Source organism: Oncorhynchus mykiss, chromosome 17, assembly GCF_057628025.1.
Source record: "Oncorhynchus mykiss isolate SJ-2025 chromosome 17, ASM5762802v1, whole genome shotgun sequence".
NCBI classification, from domain to species: Eukaryota; Metazoa; Chordata; class Actinopteri; order Salmoniformes; family Salmonidae; genus Oncorhynchus; species Oncorhynchus mykiss.
In genome coordinates, this window is record NC_143038.1 from 13520788 (window position 1) to 13545029 (window position 24242).

At 42.4% G+C, this 24242-nt stretch overlaps 1 protein-coding gene across 4 annotated transcripts in view; it reads right to left on the reverse strand.

Annotated features, from left to right (window-relative positions):
- LOC110493732 (sprouty-related, EVH1 domain-containing protein 2) overlaps positions 1-19124 on the reverse strand; it is a 34356-nt gene extending 15232 nt beyond the window's left edge. For 2 of the 4 annotated variants that reach the window (XM_021568164.3, XM_021568163.3), the window contains exons 1-4: positions 18704-19121; positions 2662-2839; positions 2132-2300; positions 1799-1863 (exon numbers count right to left, since the gene is read on the reverse strand). In XM_021568164.3, the coding sequence (XP_021423839.1) occupies positions 1799-1863; positions 2132-2300; positions 2662-2839; positions 18704-18729 (438 nt within the window). In that variant the 5' untranslated portion in view covers positions 18730-19121. Of the gene's footprint in view, positions 1-1798; positions 1864-2077; positions 2301-2661; positions 2840-18703 lie in introns of all 4 variants that reach the window. The other 2 variants (XM_021568162.3, XM_021568160.3) reach the window with 2 other exon arrangements.
- Positions 19125-24242: the final 5118 nt, after the last annotated feature.

Sequence of the window (24242 nt, forward strand, 5' to 3'; positions counted from 1 at the left end):
AGGCATTGTAGGGAGGGCATACAGGCACGTGGAGGCCACACATACTACTGAGCCTCATTTTGACTTGTTTTAAGGACATTACATCAAAGTTGGATCAGCCTGTAGTGTGGTTTTCCACTTTAATTTTGAGTGTGACTCCAAATCCAGACCTCCATGGGTTGATTTGATTTCCATTGATCATTTCTGTGATTTTGTTGTCAGCACATTCAACTATGTAAAGAAAAAAGTATTTAATAAGAATTTTTCATTCATTCAGATCTAGGATGTGTTATTTTAGTGTTCCCTTTATTTTTTTGAGCAGTGTATTAGATTCTGTAAGTACTTAATGTGCCCATCTTATTGATATCAAATTATTAGAGATCCAGAAGTTGTTTTTGAAATAGGTCACTGGAATTACATCTACGGCCAGCGTGCCTCTTGGCGTAATGGTCATATTCCAACAATCTTTTTTTACTGTTGCCTTGGTTAACCTGAACCCATATGTAGATAATCCTTTATGCCCATATGTTCCTCTGTGATTAATTATGATTGATTGTGCACAAAAGTGAATTGAATTGTTTCCACACCCAACATGCGTCAAGCGCATAATGGTCATGTGACGTGAACCGTGTATATTTTGGGAAATGACTCAGATTGTTAGTTTGACCTGACGAAGAGCCGTTTCGGATCATAACATTGTCAGTAATGCGGATTAAATTAAGAGTTTAAGGGCCTTCTTGTTCTTAAAGAGATGGAAGTGACCCATCTTGTCTAATGTGTCGAAGCTGGTAGCTTGGGAATACTGAACTATGCTAGGAACATGCCCTTTCACAGCTTTTGCACTCAAGTAAATTAGCATGTTTAATCACCTCAAGCATTTTAAATGAAGTTATTTAGACGTTTGCTTCAGAAACGTGCTCTTTGAACATCCACAATTGCTAACAAAAACATCCATCTGCAGAAATCCACAACGGAGGCAAGTCAAAACACAGCTGAAGGAAGCATCCATGCGCACACACACACACACACACAACTCCCTCTTCCAAGAGGGGCCGGCGGCCAAAAACCCCAAGCTCTCTCCAGACATGAGGGGAGAGAGAGAGACAACACAAGGCGTTCCCTTCTCTCAGTCCCCCCCCCCCCCTCCCCCTCCCATGGTGTTAAATCACAGAGGCAGTTTGCTAGGAAGCAGCTGCTAATGATAGTTTTAGAGGAGGGTCAGTGGGAGGAGGGAGGGGAGTGGGAGGAGGGAAGGGGAGTGGGGGGGGGGAGGGAAGGGGGGTGGGCAGGAAGAGACCTCGCGACCCCTGCCTGCTGCTCCTCATCTCCTGTAACGGAGACAAACCAAATGCCAAGCGGTGGCGGAGTCTGGTCAAAACACTACAGGATACCTAACCCTCACCCCGCCTCCTACCCTCCCTCCACCCCACCAGCCGCCTGTTACTATCACACCAGCCATCTCCTGCTCAAAAACAAAGGCCCATCTCTTCCCGAACTGGGCCAAACTAAAATAACTGAAATCTTCACACGCACTTCAAAAAAGGGACTATAAGTGAAGGCGAGAGAGAAGCCCGACCAAGCACAGACTAGAGGTGATCTTGCAGACAGAAACAATATGGAGTCCAACATGCAAGTGGACAGCCATGACCATAGATGGGGAACATTCCATCTCTATTGATATGAAGCCCAGAGTTTTGGGTGGGACTAGAAACCTGACCCTAACCAAAACAGACAAACTTGGATTCTCTCAAGTGTTTACTATGTCCCTGAACTTGCTGGTGTTTGAAACTACAATAGAGGAACAAGGGGAGGGACTCACGGTGAAAACATCGTCGTCACCCAACTCGGCCTCATTCTGGATGGTCGAAGAAGAGGTGGTAGATCCTGGAAAACAAAGATGGCAGAACAAGCCAATAGTGAGTAACCTGAAGCGCAGGAGGCTGAACCACTTTAGTTGGACTTCCACATTCCCATAGCATCAAACATATTCCTTTTCTTGATATGATAATCTAAACGCATTTGATAAGTTAAACCAATATGGTGGTTGCCTATCCACCTCTTTCAGCAATCAGTGGCTATAAAAGAAAGGGACGTATACCATTCAAGAGCATTGAGATACAGCCCTCATAGTCTTCGCCTTCCCCTCCCGTACCTTCCGTCAGGTCCTCCATGGCTTTCCTGACCCCACGGTCGAAGGCGCGTGCGTCGGCCGGGCTCTGGAACGTCAAGCCACACTTCTTGTTGTCCACTTTCCAGTGGTGAAATGTGGGCGTGGCCTTGGTGTACACCAGATCCCTCTTCAGGAAGCATTCCAGAATCACCTGGGAGGCGGCACACGTTTGAATGGACTATAAACAATGCTCCTAACAAACTATGCTGAAAGTGCAAGCCTCTGTACAAGCCCACACTGATTTCTACTACCTGAATTATCTATAAAAGGAATAGAAAGAGAAACAGAGGGGAAACAGCTGAGGATCGATATCTGACAAAACACATTTGGGTAACAAGAAAAACGTTAATTGGTGACAATTAAGGATTTGTGAATACATTCTAAATGCGTGTGACAGAATCAATCCTTATCTTCCCTGGACGGGATTCGACACTTCTTACTTTGGAAGCTAGTGAGCGAATTGTTACTGTAACGATTCAGGATTTGGGTCTGAGTGCTAGCAGGGGCTTTACCTGTTTGTCTTTGAGGCGCTCGCCGTGGATGAGGAAGCTGCTCCGGCCCAGCAGCTCGGCCGACAGCACCTTGCACACGCCCACACGGCTGAGGCATCCACCGTCCTGGGCCAGCCAGCCGCCACTCGAGTCGTCCCGGGTCATGACCACCGCTTTGACGCGCACAATGTAGCTGTCACTGTATGGTTGAGAGAGGGGGACAGTGGGGGTTAGTCAATTAGCAATGAGGTTGTAGCGCAGGCGCTTTTATATACATGTAGATGCATGCATGCGTATATACACACACACACACACATATATACATACATACATACATACATATATATATACACACACATACATACATACATACATACATACATACATACATACATACATAGTGCCTTGCGAAAGTATTCGGCCCCCTTGAACTTTGCGACCTTTTGCCACATTTCAGGCTTCAAACATAAAGATATAAAACTGTATTTTTTTGTGATGAATCAACAACAAGTGGGACACAATCATGAAGTGGAACGACATTTATTGGATATTTCAAACTTTTTTAACAAATCAAAAACTGAAAAATTGGGCGTGCAAAATTATTCAGCCCCCTTAAGTTAATACTTTGTAGCGCCACCTTTTGCTGCGATTACAGCTGTAAGTTGCTTGGGGTATGTCTCTATCAGTTTTGCACATCGAGAGACTGACATTTTTTTCCCATTCCTCCTTGCAAAACAGCTCGAGCTCAGTGAGGTTGGATGGAGAGCATTTGTGAACAGCAGTTTTCAGTTCTTTCCACAGATTCTCGATTGGATTCAGGTCTGGACTTTGACTTGGCCATTCTAACACCTGGATATGTTTATTTTTGAACCATTCCATTGTAAATTTTGCTTTATGTTTTGGATCATTGTCTTGTTGGAAGACAAATCTCCGTCCCAGTCTCAGGTCTTTTGCAGACTCCATCAGGTTCTTCCAGAATGGTCCTGTATTTGGCTCCATCCATCTTCCCATCAATTTTAACCATCTTCCCTGTCCCTGCTGAAGAAAAGCAGGCCCAAACCATGATGCTGCCACCACCATGTTTGACAGTGGGGATGGTGTGTTCAGCTGTGTTGCTTTTACGCCAAACATAACGTTTTGCATTGTTGCCAAAAAGTTCAATTTTGGTTTCATCTGACCAGAGCACCTTCTTCCACATGTTTGGTGTGTCTCCCAGGTGGCTTGTGGCAAACTTTAAACAACACTTTTTATGGATATCTTTAAGAAATGGCTTTCTTCTTGCCACTCTTCCATAAAGGCCAGATTTGTGCAATATACGACTGATTGTTGTCCTATGGACAGAGTCTCCCACCTCAGCTGTAGATCTCTGCAGTTCATCCAGAGTGATCATGGGCCTCTTGGCTGCATCTCTGATCAGTCTTCTCCTTGTATGAGCTGAAAGTTTAGAGGGACGGCCAGGTCTTGGTAGATTTGCAGTGGTCTGATACTCCTTCCATTTCAATATTAATCGCTTGCACAGTGCTCCTTGGGATGTTTAAAGCTTGGGAAATCTTTTTGTATCCAAATCCGGCTTTAAACTTCTTCACAACAGTATCTCGGACCTGCCTGGTGTGTTCCTTGTTCTTCATGATGCTCTCTGCGCTTTTAACGGACCTCTGAGACTATCACAGTGCAGGTGCATTTATACGGAGACTTGATTACGCACAGGTGGATTGTATTTATCATCATTAGTCATTTAGGTCAACATTGGATCATTCAGAGATCCTCACTGAACTTCTGGAGAGAGTTTGTTGCACTGAAAGTAAAGGGGCTGAATAATTTTGCACGCCCAATTTTTCAGTTTTCGATTTGTTAAAAAAGTTTGAAATAACCAATAAATGTCGTTCCACTTCATGATTGTGTCCCACTTGTTGTTGATTCTTCACAAATTAATACAGTTTTATATCTTTATGTTTGAAGCCTGAAATGTGGCAAAAGGTAGCAAAGTTCAAGGGGGCCGAATACTTTCGCAAGGCACTGTACATACATACATACATACATACATACATACATACATACATACATACATACATACATACATACATACATACATACATACATACATACATACATACATACATACATACATACATACATACATACATACATACATACATACATACATACATACATACATACATACACACACACACACACACACACACACACGTGCCAGTCAAAAGCTGACACACCTACTCATTCAAGGGTTTTTATTTTTTACTTTCTTCTACATTGTAGAATAACATTGACGACATCAAAGCTATGAAGTAACACATATGGAATCATGCAGTAACCAAAAAAAATGTGTTAAACAAATCCAAATATATTTTAGATTAGCCACCCTTTGCCTTGGCATTCTTGACACTCTTGGCATTCTCTCAACCAGCTTCATGAGGAATTTTTCCAACAGTCTTAAAAGGCGTTCCCATATATGCTGAGCACTTGTTGGCTGCTTTTCCTTCACTCTGCGGTCCAATTCATCTCAAACCATCTCAATTGGGTTGAGGTCAGGTGATTGTGGAGGCCAGCTCATCTGATACAGCACTCCATCACTATCCTTCTTGGCCAAATAGCCCTAACACAGCCTGGAGGTGTGTTGGGTAATTGTCCTGTTGAAAAACAAATGACAGTCCCACTAAGCACAAACCAGATGGGATGGCATATGGCTGCAGAATATTGTGGTAGTCATGCTGGTTAAGTGTGCCTTGAATTCTAAATGGATCACTGACAGTGTCACCAGCAAACCACCCCCACACCACCACCTCCATGCTTCACGGGGGGAACCCCACATGCTGAGATCATCAGTTCACCTACTCTGCATCTCACAAAGACACGGTGGTTGGAATCAAAAATCTTACATTTGGACTCATCAGACCAAAGGACAGATTTCCACTGGTCGTATGTCCATTGCTCGTGTTTTGGCCCGAGCAAGTCTCTTCTTATTGGTGTCCTTTAGTAGTGGTTTCTTTGCAGCAATTTACCCACGAAGGCCTGATTCACGCAGTCCCCTCTGAACAGTTGATGTTGAGATGTGTCTGTTACTTGAACTCTGAAGCATTTCTTTGGGCTGCAATTTCTGAGGCGGATAACTCTAATGAACTTATCCTCTGCAGCAGAGGGAACTCTGGGTATTCCTTTCCTGTGGTGGTCCTCATGAGAGCCAGTTTCATCATAGCACTTGATGGTTTTTGCGACTGCACTTGAAGAAACTTACGGATTGACTGACCTTCATGCCTTAAAGTGACGATGGACTGTAATTTCTCTTTGCTTATTTGAGCTGTTCTTGCTATAATATGGACTTGGTCTTATATCAAATAGGGCTGTCTTCTGTATACCACTCTTATCTTATCACGACTAATTGTCTCAAACGCATTAAGGAAAGAAATTCCCCAAATCAAACATTTAACAAGGCACACCTGTTAATTGAAATGCATTCCAGGTGACGACCTCATGAAGCTGGTTGAGAGAAAGCCAAGAGTGTGCAAAGCTGTCATCAAGGCAAAGGGTGGCTACTTTGAAGAATCTCAAATATATTTTGATTTGTTTAACACTTTTTTGGTTACTACGTGATTTCATGTGTCATTTCATAGTTTTGATGTCTTCACTATTATTCTACAATGTAGAAAATAGTGAAAATAAAGAAAAACCTGGAATGAGTAGATGTCCAAACTTTTGACTGATATATATGCACAAAGTGTTGGCCACAGGTTTGATGAGCTGATCCCAGACTACACACAAAAAGCTTATTTCTCTCAAATTCTGTGCACAAATTTGTTTACGTTGCTGTTATGTGATCATTTCTCCTTTGCCAAGATAATCCATCCATCTGGCAACTGTGGCATATCAAGAAGCGGATTAAACAGCATGATCATTACACAGGTGCCCCTTGCGCTGGGGACAATAAAAAGGCCACTCTAAAATGTGCAGTTGTGTCACACAACACCACAGATGTCTCAAATTAAGAGAATGTACAATTGGCATGCTGACTGCAGGAATGTCCAACAGAGCTGATAGAGAATTGAATATTCATTTCTCTACCATAAGCCACCTCCAACGTTGTTTTAGAGAATTTGGCAGTACGTCCAACCGGCTTCACAACCATGCTAGCCCAGGACCTCCACATTAGACTTCTTCACCTGCGGGATCGTCTGTGTCCAGCCACCCAGACAGCTGATGAAGCTGATGAGTATTTCTGTCTGTAATAAAGCCCTTTTGTGGGGGAAACTAATTCTGACAGGCTTGGTTCAAAAGTGGTGGGTCCTATGCCCTCCCAGGCCCACCCATGGCAGCGCCCCTGACGATTAATGTTTAATCAATAGATTAGGGCCTAATAAATGTAATTAAATTGACTGATTTCCTTATATGAACTGTAACTCACAAAAGCTGTTGCATGTCGTGTTTATATTTTAACAAAAATATAAATGCAACAATTTCAAAGATTTTACTGAGTTATAGTTCATATAAGGAAATTAGTCAACTGAAATTAATTAATTAGGCCCTAATCTATGGATTTCACATGACCTGGAATACATATATGCATCTGTTGGTAACAGATACTGTATTCTTAAAAATAAAATAAAAATGTAAAGTAGGGGCGTGGATCAGAAACCAGTGAATATCTGGTGTGACCACTATTTGCCTCATGCAGCACGACACATCTACTTTGCATTGAGTTGATCAGGCTGTTGTGGAATGCTGTCTCACTCCTCTTCAATGGCTGTGCGAAGTTGCTGGATATTGGTCGGGAACTGGAACACGCTGTCATACACGTCAATCCAGAGCATCCCAAACATGCTCAATGGGTGACATGTCTGGTGACTATGCAGGACATGGAATAGCTGGGACATTTTCAGCTTCCAGGAATTGTGTACAGATCCTTGCAACATGGGGTTGTGGATTATCATGCTGAAACATGAGGTGACATGAGGTCACAATCGCGAATCTGCTTTGCAGTGCAAACAAAACAAAATGGTTGATATAAATGAAACCTACATATTTGCATTCAGCCACAGGACTAAACACATTTTTGTGAACAAAAAAAAAACATGAAAATGATGAGTCACACGTACATCTGCGCTGTGAAATTGGTCCGCGAACGGACTCTGCATCACCCCCTCACCTTCTGCCATATTTGAACGGACACAAACTAGCACCAATTAACACAGCTTTTAAAGAAAAACGGCCATTAGCAGTGGTATGGCTTTGCATGACATAGTATTTAAAACGACATTGTCAAGCTGCTGAAAAAAGCACCAAATATCAGTTATTCAAGCGGCTGCCCGACACCAGATATGAAGAACGCAAAGACGCAGCTTTACAAAAAAGTAATGGCCGTCTAAACCTCCATTGTTGTTTCCCCAAACGGTCACTTCCCTAATCTCACCCTTGCACTACTCGTCATGCACACCCAGGACACCCATTAATAAACAAGTCCAATTCATTACATTTGTCTTTCTAGTCAACGGGGACATTCAAAGGGGATACTGAGGCAAGTCTAGTCATGTAAGAATCAGCATTGCTATACCATGGGAACAGCACAATTATATACATGACAGTACCCCAGATTTAACGATTTGGAACAATATATTAGTCAGGAATCTTCCATCCATAGCAGTTGAAAGATGTCTATGTGCCCATGGCTTTTAATATGGTAAACGAACTGTCCATCTGGCATTTGAAGAGAGCATGGGTGATGGTACACCTCCACTAACACTCCCACACATACACCCTCAGACAAGCTAGGCCCAACTCAGAGACATGTACCTACCATGCCAAGAAGCATGAGAAATGCACACCAGAGCAATAAGGACACCTGGCTAAAAGCATAACTGCAAAAGGGCTACAAATGAATTCATGAGCAGCAATCCTTTATATATAAAATCCAAGACAAATACACAGGTGCATATGACTTGGGTGTGAGTCACTAGACATGGAAACGGTTTTGTCAAATCCTGACGGACAGGCAGTATTTGATATCATATGAGGGATGATGACTCCACAGCCCACCCACCCCCAGAGCGCGATAAGCTCAGGTTTTGTTGACACCCCTGGAATGTAGCGGCCATGATAGTACATACTAAAGAGGGGGAGTAATTCCTCTCCCACTGCAGAGGTCACCCCTCTCTCTCTCCCACATCTTCTCTCTGTCACACACACACACACACACACACGATATGATTATCCCAGATAACCTGGCGGCACTTCCAAACACAATGAATATTCATTTCGAGTTTTGACCAATAAACCGGGTAAAGGAAGGAAGAAATGGCTGAATAAAGCCAGTCTTTGCAAACAAGGCTGACTATCCGTCTCCCCGAGATCCATGAACACGGAGCCCACATGGATGATTCAGAACAATCTCGCAGAGTGCCAGTGAATGTACTCTATGATTACACATCTAAAGACATGCGAGCACGAGCCAGAGAGAGTCCCCCGGCGTTACCGAAACACCAGCTCTCCTCTGTAAAAGGTGGCAGCAATGCTCCGCTCATCTAACCTACTCCGCCACAGCCAAAACAAAACCTTATCCTAACCACGCAGTAGTCACGAGCAGCAGCCCCTCCAGCAACAGCCACACAGAATATGAGCGAGTAGGAGGACATTGCAGAGTAGACACAGAAAAGACACGGCTAACAGAAACCAGGGAAGCAGCAGAAATACAAAACCCGGGCGGCTTGCCTTTTATAATCGGACATCTCTCCTACATCCCGTGGCCACGGTCACAAATTCCTCATGGTCTCCATCGGCAGACGGTCGCGGTGTGCGAGACGACACAACATCCCAATCACCAGCCTGACCATGGTGGAAGCAGCAGCGGCCGTGCCTGACTTCCAGGCTGTTGGCTCAAACGTGCTTCCCCACGTACAGTATGATTCAGTCTCCTTGACAAGCAGATGGCGCTTGTGTGTGTGTGTGTGCGAGAGAGAGACGGAGCGAGAGAGTGTAGAGTGTGTGTGTGAGTTGAGCATGAGTCATCTCCAGGCAGCCATTCCGCATTCGCCGGCAGTGGCACACAGCACACTCCATCCTCATCCGCCAAGGAGGGGTGAGGGGAGAAACATGGCCTAAGAAGCCCACCACTACCCAAACACAACAGGGGGGTTCCATCCATTCCAAACCAGCTTATTCTCGCACACAGGAGTCGAAAAGGAATTTGAAGCAACTGGAACAACTCGCCTATCAGCAAAAGGTTTGCGCACATTGTGTACAGCAGCGAGCAAAGAACATGTACATTTCATGGCTCTCGCTAGCGTGCAGGTCTAAAGAATATGTGGGTTGAATATTACTCAGCTCTGACTGGACTCCTTATCGGGAGTGTGCGCCCGGTGTCCTAACTTTGTCAGGCTCATAAAAGGAGGTCAAAGGTTTACAATGTACAAACCCAACCCACAGGTAGGTGTAAAAGACCTGGGGTGATGTCATCCACGGCTCAGAATATAGGAACATAGGTGATCAATAGTCCTTTTTTTTTTTGCTCCTCTCGCTCTCCTTTTTCCCTCTCTGGCAGCTCCCTTTCAGGACGGCTCATCAGTTTCCCCTCCAAGCTCTCATGTCTCTATCACAGGCCATCAGATGAGGATTTTGTACAAGGAGCTGGCCACGAAAACGTTAAAGTCATGGGATACTTTCCTTGCGTTTGAGGTGTAGAGAAGAGGCTGTTGTGTTACTTGATGAACCAGACAAAGCAAAGCAGCAATGGGTCCATCAAGACTCAGAAGTTCATAGACAACTGTACATGATGGGTTGATTTTTGATAGGGACAAATGATTCTATCAAACAAGTAGGGTTAAGGCCTACACATTCATATTCTAACCCAAAATAGGCCAGTCCCACTGAAATGAATGGAGCTATTGTATGTTAATGTCCCCCCCCCCCAATATTCAACAGGTCGATTCCCTTGGAAGTCGGAGGCCCCCCAGATTGCTTATGACGTGTTCATATGCTACGGCAAAATGTGGAGTTACAGAAAATCTGCTTCAAAAATGTACATTTCCCTCTCTGCCCAATGACAAAATGTGTAGAATAGCATAAAACTGCTAATTTCTCTGCCCCATGGCAAACTGTGCTGAAATGCATGAAGTTGCCCCCCCCACCCACATTTTTTTAATTTTCCCTAAAAAAAAGTATTATTTTTGGCTTAGTGTAGGTGCCCCAAATGCATTAGTCTGACCCTATTCAGACACACTGCATCTCCTCCGCTTAGCCGTGCTGTCTATTCATGCCCCTCCCAATTCATTTCAGTTAGGGGCGGTTCGAGGAGAGGGGCACTAGCCCCACCTGAAACACATTTAATTCCAGAATCATGGGCATTAATATGGAGTTGGTCCCCCCTTTGCTGCTATAACAGCCTCCACTCTTCTGGGAAGGCTTTCCCCTAGATGTTGGAACATTGCTGCGGTGATTCGCTTCCATTCAGCCATAAAAGCATTAGTGAGGTCGGCACACTGATGTTGGGCAATTAGGCTTGGCTCGCAATCAGAGTTCCAATTCATCCTAAAGGTGTTTGATGGAGTTGAGGTCAGGGCTCTGTGCAGGCCAGACACGTTCTTCCACAACGATCGCGACAAACCATTTCTGTACGGACCTCACTTTGTGCATTGGGGCATTGTCATGCTGAAACAGGAAAGGGCCTTCCTCAAACTGCTGCTATAAAGTTGAAAGCACAGAATCATCTAGAAAGTCATTGTATGCGTTAAGATTTCCCTTCACTGGAACTAAGAGGCCTAGCCCGAACCATGAAAAACAGCCCCAGAACATTATTCCTCCTCCACCAAACTTTATACTTGGCACTATGCATTGGGGCAGGTGGCGTTCTTCTGGCATCCGCCAAACCCAGATTTGTCCGTCGGAGTGCCAGATGGTGAAGCGTGATTCATCACTCCAGAGAACGCGTTTCCACGGCTCCAGAGTCCAAATGTGGCAAGCTTTACAAGCTGATGCTTGGCATTGCGCATGGTGTTCTTAGGCTTGTGTGCGGCTGCTCGGCCATGGAAACACATTTTATTACGAACAATTCTTGTGCCGACATTGATTCCAGAGGCATTTTGGAACTCGGTAGTGAGTGTTGCAACTGAAGACAGACAATTTTAACACGTTACGCGCTTCACCACTTCCGTCCCGTTCTGTGAGCTTGTGTGGCTTACCACTTCACGTCTGAGCCGTTGTTGCTCCTAGGCGTTTCCACTTCACAATAATTACAGCTGACTGGCGCAGCTCTAGCAGGGCAGAAATTTTACGAACTGACTTGTTGGAAGGGTGGCATCCTATGACAGTGCCACGTTGAAAGTCACTGGGCTCTTCAGTACGGACCATTCTACTGCCAGTGTTTGTCTATGGAGATTGCATGGCTGCATGCTCAATTGTATACACCACTGAGGAACAGGTGTGGCTGAAACAGCAGAATCCACTAATTTGAAGGGGTGACCACATACACTACATGGCCAAAAGTATGATTGACCACCCTTGGTGCCCACCCATTCTCATTAGGTCAGAGCGCTGTTAATATGGCTCAGATTGGAAGAGGAAGAGTGCGTTTGTGCTGGGTTTTCCTGTTGACGCGTAAAAAAATTGGGCTGGTAAGTCAAGTTTGGACACACCTACTCATTCAAGGGTTTTTCTTTATTTTTTACATTGTAGAATAATAGTGAAGACATCAAAACTATGAAATAACAAATATGGAATCATGTAGTAACCAAAAAAAAGTGTTAAACATAAAATATATTTAGATTTGAGATTCTTCAAAATAGTCACCGTTTGCCTTGATGACAGCTTTGCACGCGCTTGGCATTATCTCAACCAGCTTCATGAGGTTGTCACCTGGAATTAATTGAATTTCAATTAGCAGGTGTGCCTTGTTAAAAGTTAATTTGTGGAATTTCTTTCCTTCTTAATTAATGCTTTTGAGCCAATCAGTTGTGTTATGACAAGGTAGGGGTGGTATACAGAAAATGGTATTTTGCCGAATAGCACTAAGTCCATATTATGGCAAGAACAGCTCAAATAAGCAAAGAGAGAAAACACCAGCAAAACACCAGTCTCAACATCAACAGTGAAGAGGCAACTCTGAGATGCTGGCCTTCTAGGCAGAGTTCCTCTGTCCAGTGTCTGTGTTCTTTTGCCCATCTTAATCTTTTTATTGGCCAGTCTGAGATGTGGCTTTTCTTTGCAACTCTGTCTAGAAGGCCAGCATTCCGGAGTTGCCTCTTCACGGTTGACGTTGAGACAGGTGTTTTGCGGGTACTATTTAATGAAGCTGCCAGTTGAGGACTTGTGGCGTGTGTTTCTCAAACTAGACACTAATGTACTTGTCCTCTTGCTCAGTTGTGCACCGGGGCCTCCCACTCCTCTTTTATTCTGTTTAGACCAGTTTGCGCTGTTCTGTGAAGGGAGTAGTACACAGCATTGTATGAGATCTTCAGTTTCTTGGCAATTTCTCGCATGGAATGGCCTTCATTTCTCAGAATAAGAATAAATGAGTTTTTGAAGAAAGTGCTTTGTTTCTGGCCATTTTGAGCTTGTAATCGAACCCAGAAATGCTGATGCTCCAGATACTCAACTAGTCTAAAGGACAGTTTTATTGCTTCATTAATCAGAACAAGTTGTCAGCGGTGCTAACATAATTGCAAAAGGGTTTTCTAATGATCAATAAGCCTTTTAAAATCATAAACATGGATTAGCTAACAACGTAACATTGGAACACAGGAGTGATGGTTGCTGATAATGGGCCTCTGTACACCTATGTAGATATTCCATTTTATTTGTATTTTTTTAATCAGCCGTTTCCAGCTACAATAGTCATTTACAACATTAACAATGTCAACACTGTAGTTCTGATCAATTTAATGTTATTTTAAATGGACAAAAAAAAAGTGTTTTTCTTTCAAAAACAAGGACATTTTTAAGTTACCCCAAACTTTTGAACGGTAGTGTGTTTGTGTACACACACACATACTGGGCATAAGGTTGGCGAACTACATCTATAATAAAACGCAGTGTTCATCTTTTTATTCTTAACATAAATACATTTTTTTATTTTTTTTATTTTACCTTTATTTAACCAGGCAAGTCAGTTAAGAACAAATTCTTATTTTCAATGACTGCCTGGGAACAGTGGGTTAACTGCCTGTTCAAGGGCAGAACGACAGATTTGTACCTTGTCAGCTCGGGGGTTTGAACTCGCAACCTTCCGGTTACTAGTCCAACGCTCTAACCACTAGGCTACCCTGCATGTGTGACCCCACGTCAACTGTTCTCCAATATCTACTCCGCAATTTCTCCCCTTTTACTATCCAACATTCCTCTCCCTACACATCTCCGATTGGTATAGTACGCTCTAGTATTTACGGGGACCTTTATATGGAAGGTATACCAAATTCAGAATGAAGATGTCACAGTATGGCTGGCAGCTGAAATTGGACAGAAAATGAGAGGCATGTAATCTGTGGCTAACAGACCACATGCCTGGTGGTGGCACTACAGACTGAGTGCAACAACACACTTGATTAATATACTCCAGACACACACCACCACCACCACTACGGAACAGGAGATACTTCTTTACTACATGATTCCATATATGTTCCTTCATAGCTTTGATGTCTTCCCTATTATTCTACAATGCAGGAAAATAGTAGAAATACAAGAAAAACCCTTGAATGAGTAGGTGTCCAAACTTGACTGGTACTGTAGTTCGACGGCACTTTTAAAATGTGGCATACAGAAAGAGTGTTACATTTCTGTACGTAAATATTACTTGCGCAGCTGTTCCATAACCACATTGCCAAACCTACTGCCAAAATAAATCAAATAAAACAAACTGCCACACAGGGGTCAAAAAAAATAAAACAATAATCTGCTCAAATTGTTCCAACCTCTGCACCCTTTCGCTGATAAGAAAACGATGTGATAAGGCTTGGCTTAATCTTACCTCGCCTGCTTATTGACCCCCAAAACACACAGCACGCACACAATCACATAAAATCCAATAATCTATTAGCTAAGGAACCTGTTGGTAGTTTTGATTGGTCCTCAATGGGGCATCAAGACAGAGTATGTTAGTGACCATTTCCTACTGCATACGTTTGCGTCTTGAAGTTGTAGACTACACTTCCAACAGAAGCGTCTTGAGTTTTTGTCGTGTGTGAATTTTTTGGGAGTCTTTTTAAACCTCCATTTGGGCAAATTTACTGTACATTGGCAAAGGAAAAACGAGCCACATAACTAGTTCTTTGTGACAGTAAACTGAACTTCCTTTTACATGCCCAAATCTAATATCTGCTAAACTAGTCATGATGTCAAACCGTTCACCAGCAATGGGTGACGCATTACGCCAAAGGCCCATCGGCTGGACGTACAGGTTTAGCCGTTCGAGCACACTGTTGCCTCAGGTGGTCCACGGACACAGGAGAGAACAAATGAAAACTCCACACATGCTTATGACATCATCCCCATACAAAATGGTCAGATCTCCGTTTCCCTATCAGCAGAGAGATGGAGCAGATGTTGTTTCACTTGGTCACTGACAAACATTGTGAATGAGTTTCCTAGCCGTCACAAAGAGAGGGACTATGCTCTTTAACCAAGTCAACCAAACCGGGGGGGGGAAGGCCACTGTGACCTTGGGAGCACATGTGAAAGCACCGCACGTCAACAGATATCCGAAACGTGAGCGGGTCTGTGTGGCGAAGTCGATAGAGACAGAATGTGGACCCGTGCGATGCCACTATTGAACCGAAGTAAAGGAAATCCATCTTCCATTACACATGTCACATGGCCTATAGCCCAAATGGCAAACACCATCTCTGCCCCGTGACTTCCCAATCACTAGACAAAAAGCCCAATGGCTTTTGTAGTGTACAGGTTGACCACGTTTTGAGTCCCTCAAAGTTTGGAGCAGTTTAAGTCAGGATCGAGACCTTAGAATGAAAGAGACTGTCTGGTGCAGTATTATTCATGTAATGACAAGCTCTTCATGTCATTGGTGATAGACAATAAGCCTATGGCAATGAGGTATCTCTTTGTTGACGTTCAAACAACATTTCAGTAGAGGGAAAAATTACACCACTAACAGCAATTATTTGGCTCCAATAGTTTCATCTCGTCTCTGCTTCATTTTGCCGTTGTTGAGCTGAACCCTGCCGGCCCAGCTCATGGAAGGGGAGGGTTGATATGAAATCGATCCAGGGCAGTAATGGGGCTGGGAAGCTGGGGAGAGTTGTGGTGACCTTTCCTCAATGTCATTTTCTCCTCTCAGTGGCATTATTGACAGCTCAGAGTTTGACGGTTCTGGGGAGTCATTACTCTGATCAATACAACTAGCCAACCCAACCTCCGGAAACGGGGGACGTGCACATGGATTGGGGGAATGCAAGGCAAGGCAACACCTCACAAACTTGCTGTCTAGAATAGTACAGCTGAGTTTTATTGCACTTAGACCAATAAAACTGGACCACTATTAGCCATTTGGATACATATAATAAAACAGTCTTTAACAGTTGTGTACTGTATGTAGCTGGAATTTGCAGGAACACTGTTGTGTAACTACTCTGGCCTGTTGCTTGAGGGTACTAAAACCTGTGATATCATTCGAGAACTTGAGCATCCCACGTATCCTTTTGTGCACACATGAAAAGTTGCCAAGACGACTTTTGTTCCAACATTCCCACCTTTCAATCATGTTCAATTGCTTAAGAAATGTCAACGCCAACGGTTATGGATTGAGGTAACCTGCTTCTTTTAGCACTTTCAGTTCAGATAAACATTTCACAAGCGCAAACTATTATATGTCCTTTTACATTACCATCTGAGTCATGTGTTTACCTATAGGGGTGTGAGTGTACCATAAATCATTAGAAGAAAAGATAACCCACGACCTGAAGGAGTAGGCTATTGCCAAATCACTACACGCAGGATAAAGGACATAAAGCTATGAGCAACAGAACCTTTATTGCCAAACATCCAAAGTGTACTCTACACCCAGAAACATATGCCTAATAGAACGTGTAGGCCAGTGGTGGTCAGTGCCGTTTAATATTAGGGATGACTATTGTATCATTGGTTGTATCGTTAGTATCATTTGTTGGGCTAATATGTTGGAGACATCGAAAGAGGTTACAGAAGACAGAAATGCAAAAAGCGTCCCACTTTTCTCAGAATTCAACTTACAGCATGGATGACTGTCATTCATATTCCATTCACCCAGCTCAGTGTAACATCAATAGGTTTTGGCTACTACATTATAATTGAATTTATACCCATCATCAGGTTGCTACAACCTTGCCTACAAATTAAAGTTTATACCGTGGGTGCACAGGTTGAGAGACATAATCAAAAGTGACACATTCAATACTGCCTACATTTGCTACATTAGCTAAGTAAGTGAAAGGTAAACTAAGAAGAACAATTACATGGTTAGGGTTACTGTATAAGTCTATGTAAGATTGTGAGAGCCATGAGCCTCCTAGGTTTTGTATTGAAGTCAATGTACCCAGAGGAGGACGGAAGCTAGCTGTTCTCCGGCTACACCATGGTGCTACTCTAGGGGGTGCTGTTGAGGCTACTGCAGACCATTGCAAACAGTGTGTTTTAATCAGTTATTTGGTAGGAATGGGTATGAGTAATCGAGTACTCAAACTTACATCAAACCTATCTTTAAATCGGAGATCACGTTTTTCAAATACTGTAAAAAAGATTTGGTCAAAACTCGGTCATCTTTGAAGACAACGTTAATTTTTAAAGATTGTGTTCCACGATAAAATATAACCAGGTGAAATTACTTTTTCAATTAATTACTTTTAAAATTGCACTTTTTTTATTGACTGGGGTATTTTAGCAATTAGGATGTGTTATTTGTAATGGTTATGATAAATTATGCGTTGGTGGCATATAGATAAATGTTCTAAAAATATTATTTTTTTCTTCATTTGAGTACTGGAAAAACAATCATGCAAGCACTCAAAGTAATTTTAAAAAATGGCAGATGTCCATCCCTATTATTTGGTGAAATGTGAAAATATTTAGTACCTATAGTTTTATCTAAAAATTATATTTTTTTTAATGTTTCACTATTTTTATGAAATTCAATGAATAGGATGGTCCTCCTCCTTCCTTCACCGAGGAAGCTATATGTAGGCTACAATAGGATATCTATTTTGAAAAGCAAGTGTGTATGCCTGCCTATAAGTAAGATGGAATGAACTTGTACATGAGAAAATGGCATGTGTGAAAATGGGTTAACCCCTAGAAATAGAGGGAGAAAAAACGTAACAACCAACCAAAAAGCCTAACGTAACGCACAAGGTACTTAAGAAAATAAAACAGTTTAGGACGGAAATGTTGACTATCATTCGGCACTGGACTGAATCAACTGGATTATCTTTCCAACTAGACATTCATATTTGATCGTACTCAGAAAACTATGAAATATTCGTGTAAACTCTATCAACGCGGCGCGCACCCTCTCGGCCTTCGCCGTTGGTATTTTTATGAATGAAGGACAGTATGCAAATTAGAGCGATTCACGAAAAGAAATGGCGGATATGGCATATCAGTCCCCCACAAAGAAAGACTTTCTAGCCAACAGCGCCAACAATACAAACGAAAGCTACTTTTTCCGTGACCGTGCACCCACATAATCTACATTGTGGTCAACATACAATGTTGTTATAAATTCTACCGTGATATTTGCATGGCAAATGAAGATATGAAGTGCAGTTGAAACTATTCACTGTAAACCCTTTACAAAATGTTTCCGATCCAACCCCTCCCCTCGTCCCCCCCTCTTTCAAGACTGTAGTCGTTCAGGAGGGCGAGGGGGCCTAACCATCTCGCTCCTCTGTCCACTAACGTTACATTGTAACAAAGCATTCTCAACTTTGGGGGAAAAAACTTTAGGTCCACTCTCCTCATCCATCTCAGTATCCCATCAACAGACATGCATAACATGGGTATAATTCGAGAATGTATAACATGCAAAATAAGAATTAAGACTACTTTTGTGAAGTAGCTAACGTTATAGGCTACTCACTCATCTGGGTGTGTTTCCTCGGTCATTTTTTCGTTTCACCTACAATAATATCCCGCCGAGGGTACGTAATGTGGTGTCTTCATTTTATCTTTCCCTTCTCGTCCAACCCCTTGATCACACACTAACAGCCGTAGTTTAGTTTTCCGAGTGTTTTTTCAGTTTGTTTGCGTTATTTCTCGCTTCTCTTCTTCGTCTCTCAGCACCTTAATACAATTATTCGAGCGCATCCACGAGAGAGTAAATCCCTTTGGAATACCTCCACCGATTTAATCCCGTCGCGCCCCATGCTGAAATGCGGTAATTAAAATCGTGCGTTGATGTCGGTGAGGATGGCCCCGTACGAGCCCCATCTCTGGTTACTCCATGTTGGATTCTGTAGGTAGAAGCCAACGCCGCCGACTCTGGAAGTGGAGAGGGGGGGGGGGGGGGGGGGGGGGCCTTGCGGAAACGATGACGTCAGACCCGAAGGACTGCAGATCTTATAGAATTTTTAGGGATGTCCAAAACTAGCAGTGGACTATTTGGCTATACGAAATTAGGATGTTATGTGTTTCCCTATTTCTACTGTTTCGCACAATAAGGTCACTTTCAGTACTTTACATTTAGATCACAATTTGGCCTGTACTTATCATAGATAGGTGCCTCCTATTTACATGTTCAAGTAGTGCTGGTATATTATGAAGATGTGGACACAGGGTTAATGATACCTAATGTAGACAATGTATGCACTAGTGAGTAACCTGAATATCTCAATCCTGATTATCGTGCATTCATAACAGCTGAAGTTACTGGAATTCAACATATTTTTCATCGCACCATCATCAATTATTTTGTTCACTGACACAATACGTGATGAGAAAAATATATATATATATATATATATATATATATATATATATATATCAAATCAAATTTTTTTGGTCACATACACATGGTTATCAAGCAAATATTATTGTGAGTGTAGCGAAATGCTTGTGCTTTTAGTTCCCTACAGTGCAGCAATATCTAACAAGTCATCTAACAATTCCACAAAAACGACCTAATACATACAAATCTGAGTAAAGGAATGGAATAAGAATATATACTGTACATATAAATATATGAATGAGCAATGACAGAGCGGCGTAGGCAAGATGCAATAGATGGTATAAAATACAGTATATACATATGAGATGAGTGATGCAAGATATGTAAACATTATTGAAGTGGCATTATTAAAGTGACTAGTGTTCCATTTATTAAAGTGGCTAATGATTTCAAGTCTATATATAGGCAGCAGTCTCACTGTGTTAGTGATGGCTGTTTAATCTGATGGTCTTGAGATATAAGCTATTTTTCAGTCTCTCAGTCCCAACTTTGATGCACCTATACTGACCTCACCTTCTGGATGATACAGGGTGAACAGGCAGTGGCTCGGGTGGTTGTTGTCCTTGAGGATCTTTTTGGCCTTCCTAGGACATCGGGTGCTGTAGGTGTCCTGGAGGGCAGGTAGTGTGCCACCCCGGTGATGCATTGTGCAGACTGCACCACCCTCTGGAGAGCCCTGCTGTTATGGGAGGTGCAGTTGCCGCACCAGGCGGTGTAGAGCAGCTGTAGATAGTTTTCAATTAAGGTCATTGTATCACATTACCGCTGTTTCAGCCTTAGTGACAATGGAAATACATTTTTTCTATTGTCAATAAACTGAAGTTCAATTTCTTACACATAGAAGGCACATCGAACCATGGTCCAAACTACAATAGGTGTCTTCTATCACTACCTAGTGGTCAACGTATGTGTTACATTAATTTGCCATTCACAACTGTCCAGATGACATTTTAAGCAGCGGTGGAAAAAGTACAAATATTGTCAAACTGAATAAAAGTAAAGATATCTTAATAGAAAATGAATTCTGTAGGAAGATATTGGAATAAAAGTAAAATTTGTCCAAAAAAATGAATAGTAAAGTACAGATACCCCCCCCCAAAACTACTTATGTAGTACTTTAAAGTATTTTTACTTAAGTACTTTACACCACTGCAATTTACATGATCTGATATATTACATGTTGGTGTAAAATGACCTAGCACGTACTGACATGACATTGCATGGTATCCTACTCTTGCATTGTACTGTAATATTATTGCATTGTGTCACCATGTTATTAGTAATACTTTTAGTTTGACATCAACGTAGCTAGAAAATATGTTTTACACTTTGCTTTATATATATCTGTGAATTATATTATTTGTTTTTTAAACAGTTAACAAAAAACAAAGTGAGGGTTCTACAAATGATTACAATACCACAGCAATCGCCTCCCGAGGGACGCAGTGGTCTAAGGCGTCAATGCAGACTCTGGTTCGATCCCGGGCTGTATAACAACCGGCCGTGATCGGGAGTCCCATAGGGTGGCGCACAATTGGCCCAGCGTCGTTAGGTAAGGGTTGGGACGGAGTAGGCCGTGATTGAAAATAACAAGTTATTCTGACTTGCCAAGTTGAATAAAATAAAATAAAAAATAAATAGCATGTTATGGCCAAATACAGTAGAGGGAGCCAAAGTCTGTTGGATGCTTCAATCAATGGTTACGTTCAGATTCTCTACCCTTCTCCTGAAGTGTAACATACTACAGTGTAGTATAGAATACTACGGTACTTACTTTAGAATTCTGTAGTATACTGTAGAATACTATACTACACACTGTAGTATCCATCGATCATATGTAGTACTTACTATAGAATTTTGTAGTATAGTGTATAATAATATAGTAAATACTACAGTATACTACAGACTGCAAAAACACTACAGTAAATGCTACAGTAATGTCCACAAAAACACTACAGTCTGCAAAAAACACTACAGTAATTACTAAAGTATATACTACAGCATTTAATGTGCATATACCAGTGGAGGCTGGTGAGAGGAGCTATAAGAGGTTGGGCTCATTGCAATGGCTGGAATTGTATAAATGTATAGACCATATATTGTGTTCCCTACAGGTTATAGAAAAGAGCAGAAGCTCTGAACTACCTCAAACCTCAAACACTATAGTAGATACTACAGTAATGTCAGCAAAAACACTACAGTCTGCAAAAACAATACAGTAATTACTACAGTCTGCAAAAACACTACAGTCTGCAAAAACACTACAGTCTGCAAAAACACTACAGTAATTACTACAGTCTGCAAAAACACTACAGTAATTACTACAGTCTACCAAAATAAAACAGTTATTACTATATAAATATACACTACAGTTTTTTTTACTACATTATTTATTTTATATTATAAACCAGGTGGTTTGAGCCCTGAATGCTGATTGGCTGAAAGCCGTGGAATATCAGACCATATACCATGGGTATACAATTTTTTTTATTTTTTACTGGTGTAATTATGTTGGCAACCGATTTATAATAGCAATAAGGCCCCTCAGGGGTTTCGGGTATATGGCAAATATACCACGGCTAAGGGCTGTATCCAGGCACTCCGCGTTGGGTCATGCATAAGAACAGCCCTTAGCCATGGTATATTGGCCATATACTACACCTCCTCGGGCCTTATTGTATAAGTAAACTGTAAATACTAAAGTGTACTACAATCATGTCCGCACCACAGTCAATACTACAGTAAAGTCAGCGAAAACAGTGAAAACTATAGTTTTTATACCACGTGGGCACTCTTATAGATGAAAAAAAGAATGGACTGGTGTGAGGAATATGTTGGAAACACTCTCCAGTCACGCTTGCACCAATCCAATGCTTTTAATTGTATCAGGGGGAGTGAACGAGTGCATGGGTAGAGATTCAAAATGTAGCCATACTCTTCTGAATCCCAAAACAACCCCTAGCCCCTACACCCTAGGCACTCCAGGAAGTAAATCTGAGATGATAGGATAGACCTTTGCATTATGGTAATACATTTTGCCTTCTCATTGGCTAGTGAAATGTTGCCGTATTGCTTCCATTTATCTAGTCCTCTGAGATTGACAACAATGACACGGGAGTAGTGCACTGGGGTCAATTATTCAGATGGTTTGATTTGGTTTAACATACCTGTGAAAATGAAATGTGTGTGTATGCATGTGTCACATCTGTGTGTGTGTGTGTGTGTACAGTGCCTTCAGAAAGTATTCACACCCCTTTACTGGATTGTGACTCACTGACGCCGCCCTCGGTTAGAGGGGAATGATGCAGCCCAAGAGTTAACACATACAGGAACTTTATTTGTACACACTAAGGAAGATGAACATGGGGATGAAAAGTGGGAGAGGTAGTGGAATACCAGTGGTTCTGTAGAAGCCCGGGATCTGGTCTTCTGTGGCATAATGTGAAAAATACTGTATATTCTGCTCAATACGGGCTAAACAAGCTTCCTGTACTCATGACATACAGTACAGGATGGCAGACAGGCCCAGGGTCAGGTCAGGCAGAGGTCGGTAATCCAGAGTAGGGGCAAGGGCACCGGACGGAAGGCAGACTCAAAGTCAGGACAGGCAAGGGTCAAAACCAGGAGGACGAGAAAAAGAGAGACTGAGGAAAAGCAGGAGCTGAGACAAAACACTGGTTGACTTGAACAAATAAGACAAACTGGCACAGACAGACAGAAAACACAGGTATATATACCCAGGGGATAAGTAGGAAAGGGGGGGGGGGGGGTGGAGACAAGCACAAGGACAGGTGAAACAGATCAGGGCGTGACAATTGTAGTAGTTCACTGGAGACCCCAGGGCCATGCTTTACTGGACAGCAGGTGGGCAATGTGGAAAGTACCCTGTGTGGTCTCTAGTGCTCTAGTGGTGTCAGCAAAGTCACAAATCCGGTGAAACAAAGGACCATGAAAGAGAGTGACCTGGGTCTATGTATTTAACGGGATTGTGACTGACGCCGCCCCCGGTTAGAGGGGAATAAAGCAGCCCGGGTATTTATTTAGCTTTATTTAAACACACTGAGGAAGATGAACATTGGGATGTACACTACCGGTCCAAAGTTTTAGAACACCTATTCGTCCAAGGGTTTTTCTTTATTTTGACTATTTTCTACATTGTAGAATAATAGTGAAGACATCAAAACTATGAAATAACACATATGGAATCATGTAGTAACCAAAAAAGTGTTAAACAAATCAAAATATATTTTACATTTCAGATTCTCAAATAGCCACCCTTTGCCTTGATGACAACTTTGCACACTCTTGGCATTCTCTCAACCAGCTTCACCTGGAATAATTTTCCAATGGTCTTGAAGGAGTTCCCACATATGCTGAGCACTTGTTGGCTGATTTTCTGTCACTCTGCGGTCCGACTCATCCCAAACTATCTCAATTTGGTTGAGGTCAGGGGATTGTGGAGGCCAGGTCATCTAATGGAGCACTCCATCTCTTTCCTTCTTGGCAAAATAACCCTTACAGAGCCTGGAGTTGTGTTGGGTCATTGTCCTGTTGGAAAAACAAATGATAGTCCCAGTAAGCCCAAACCAGATGGGATGGCAAATCACTGCAGACTGCTGTGTGCCTTGAATTCTAAATAAATCACTGGCAGTGTCAACAGAAAAGCACCTCC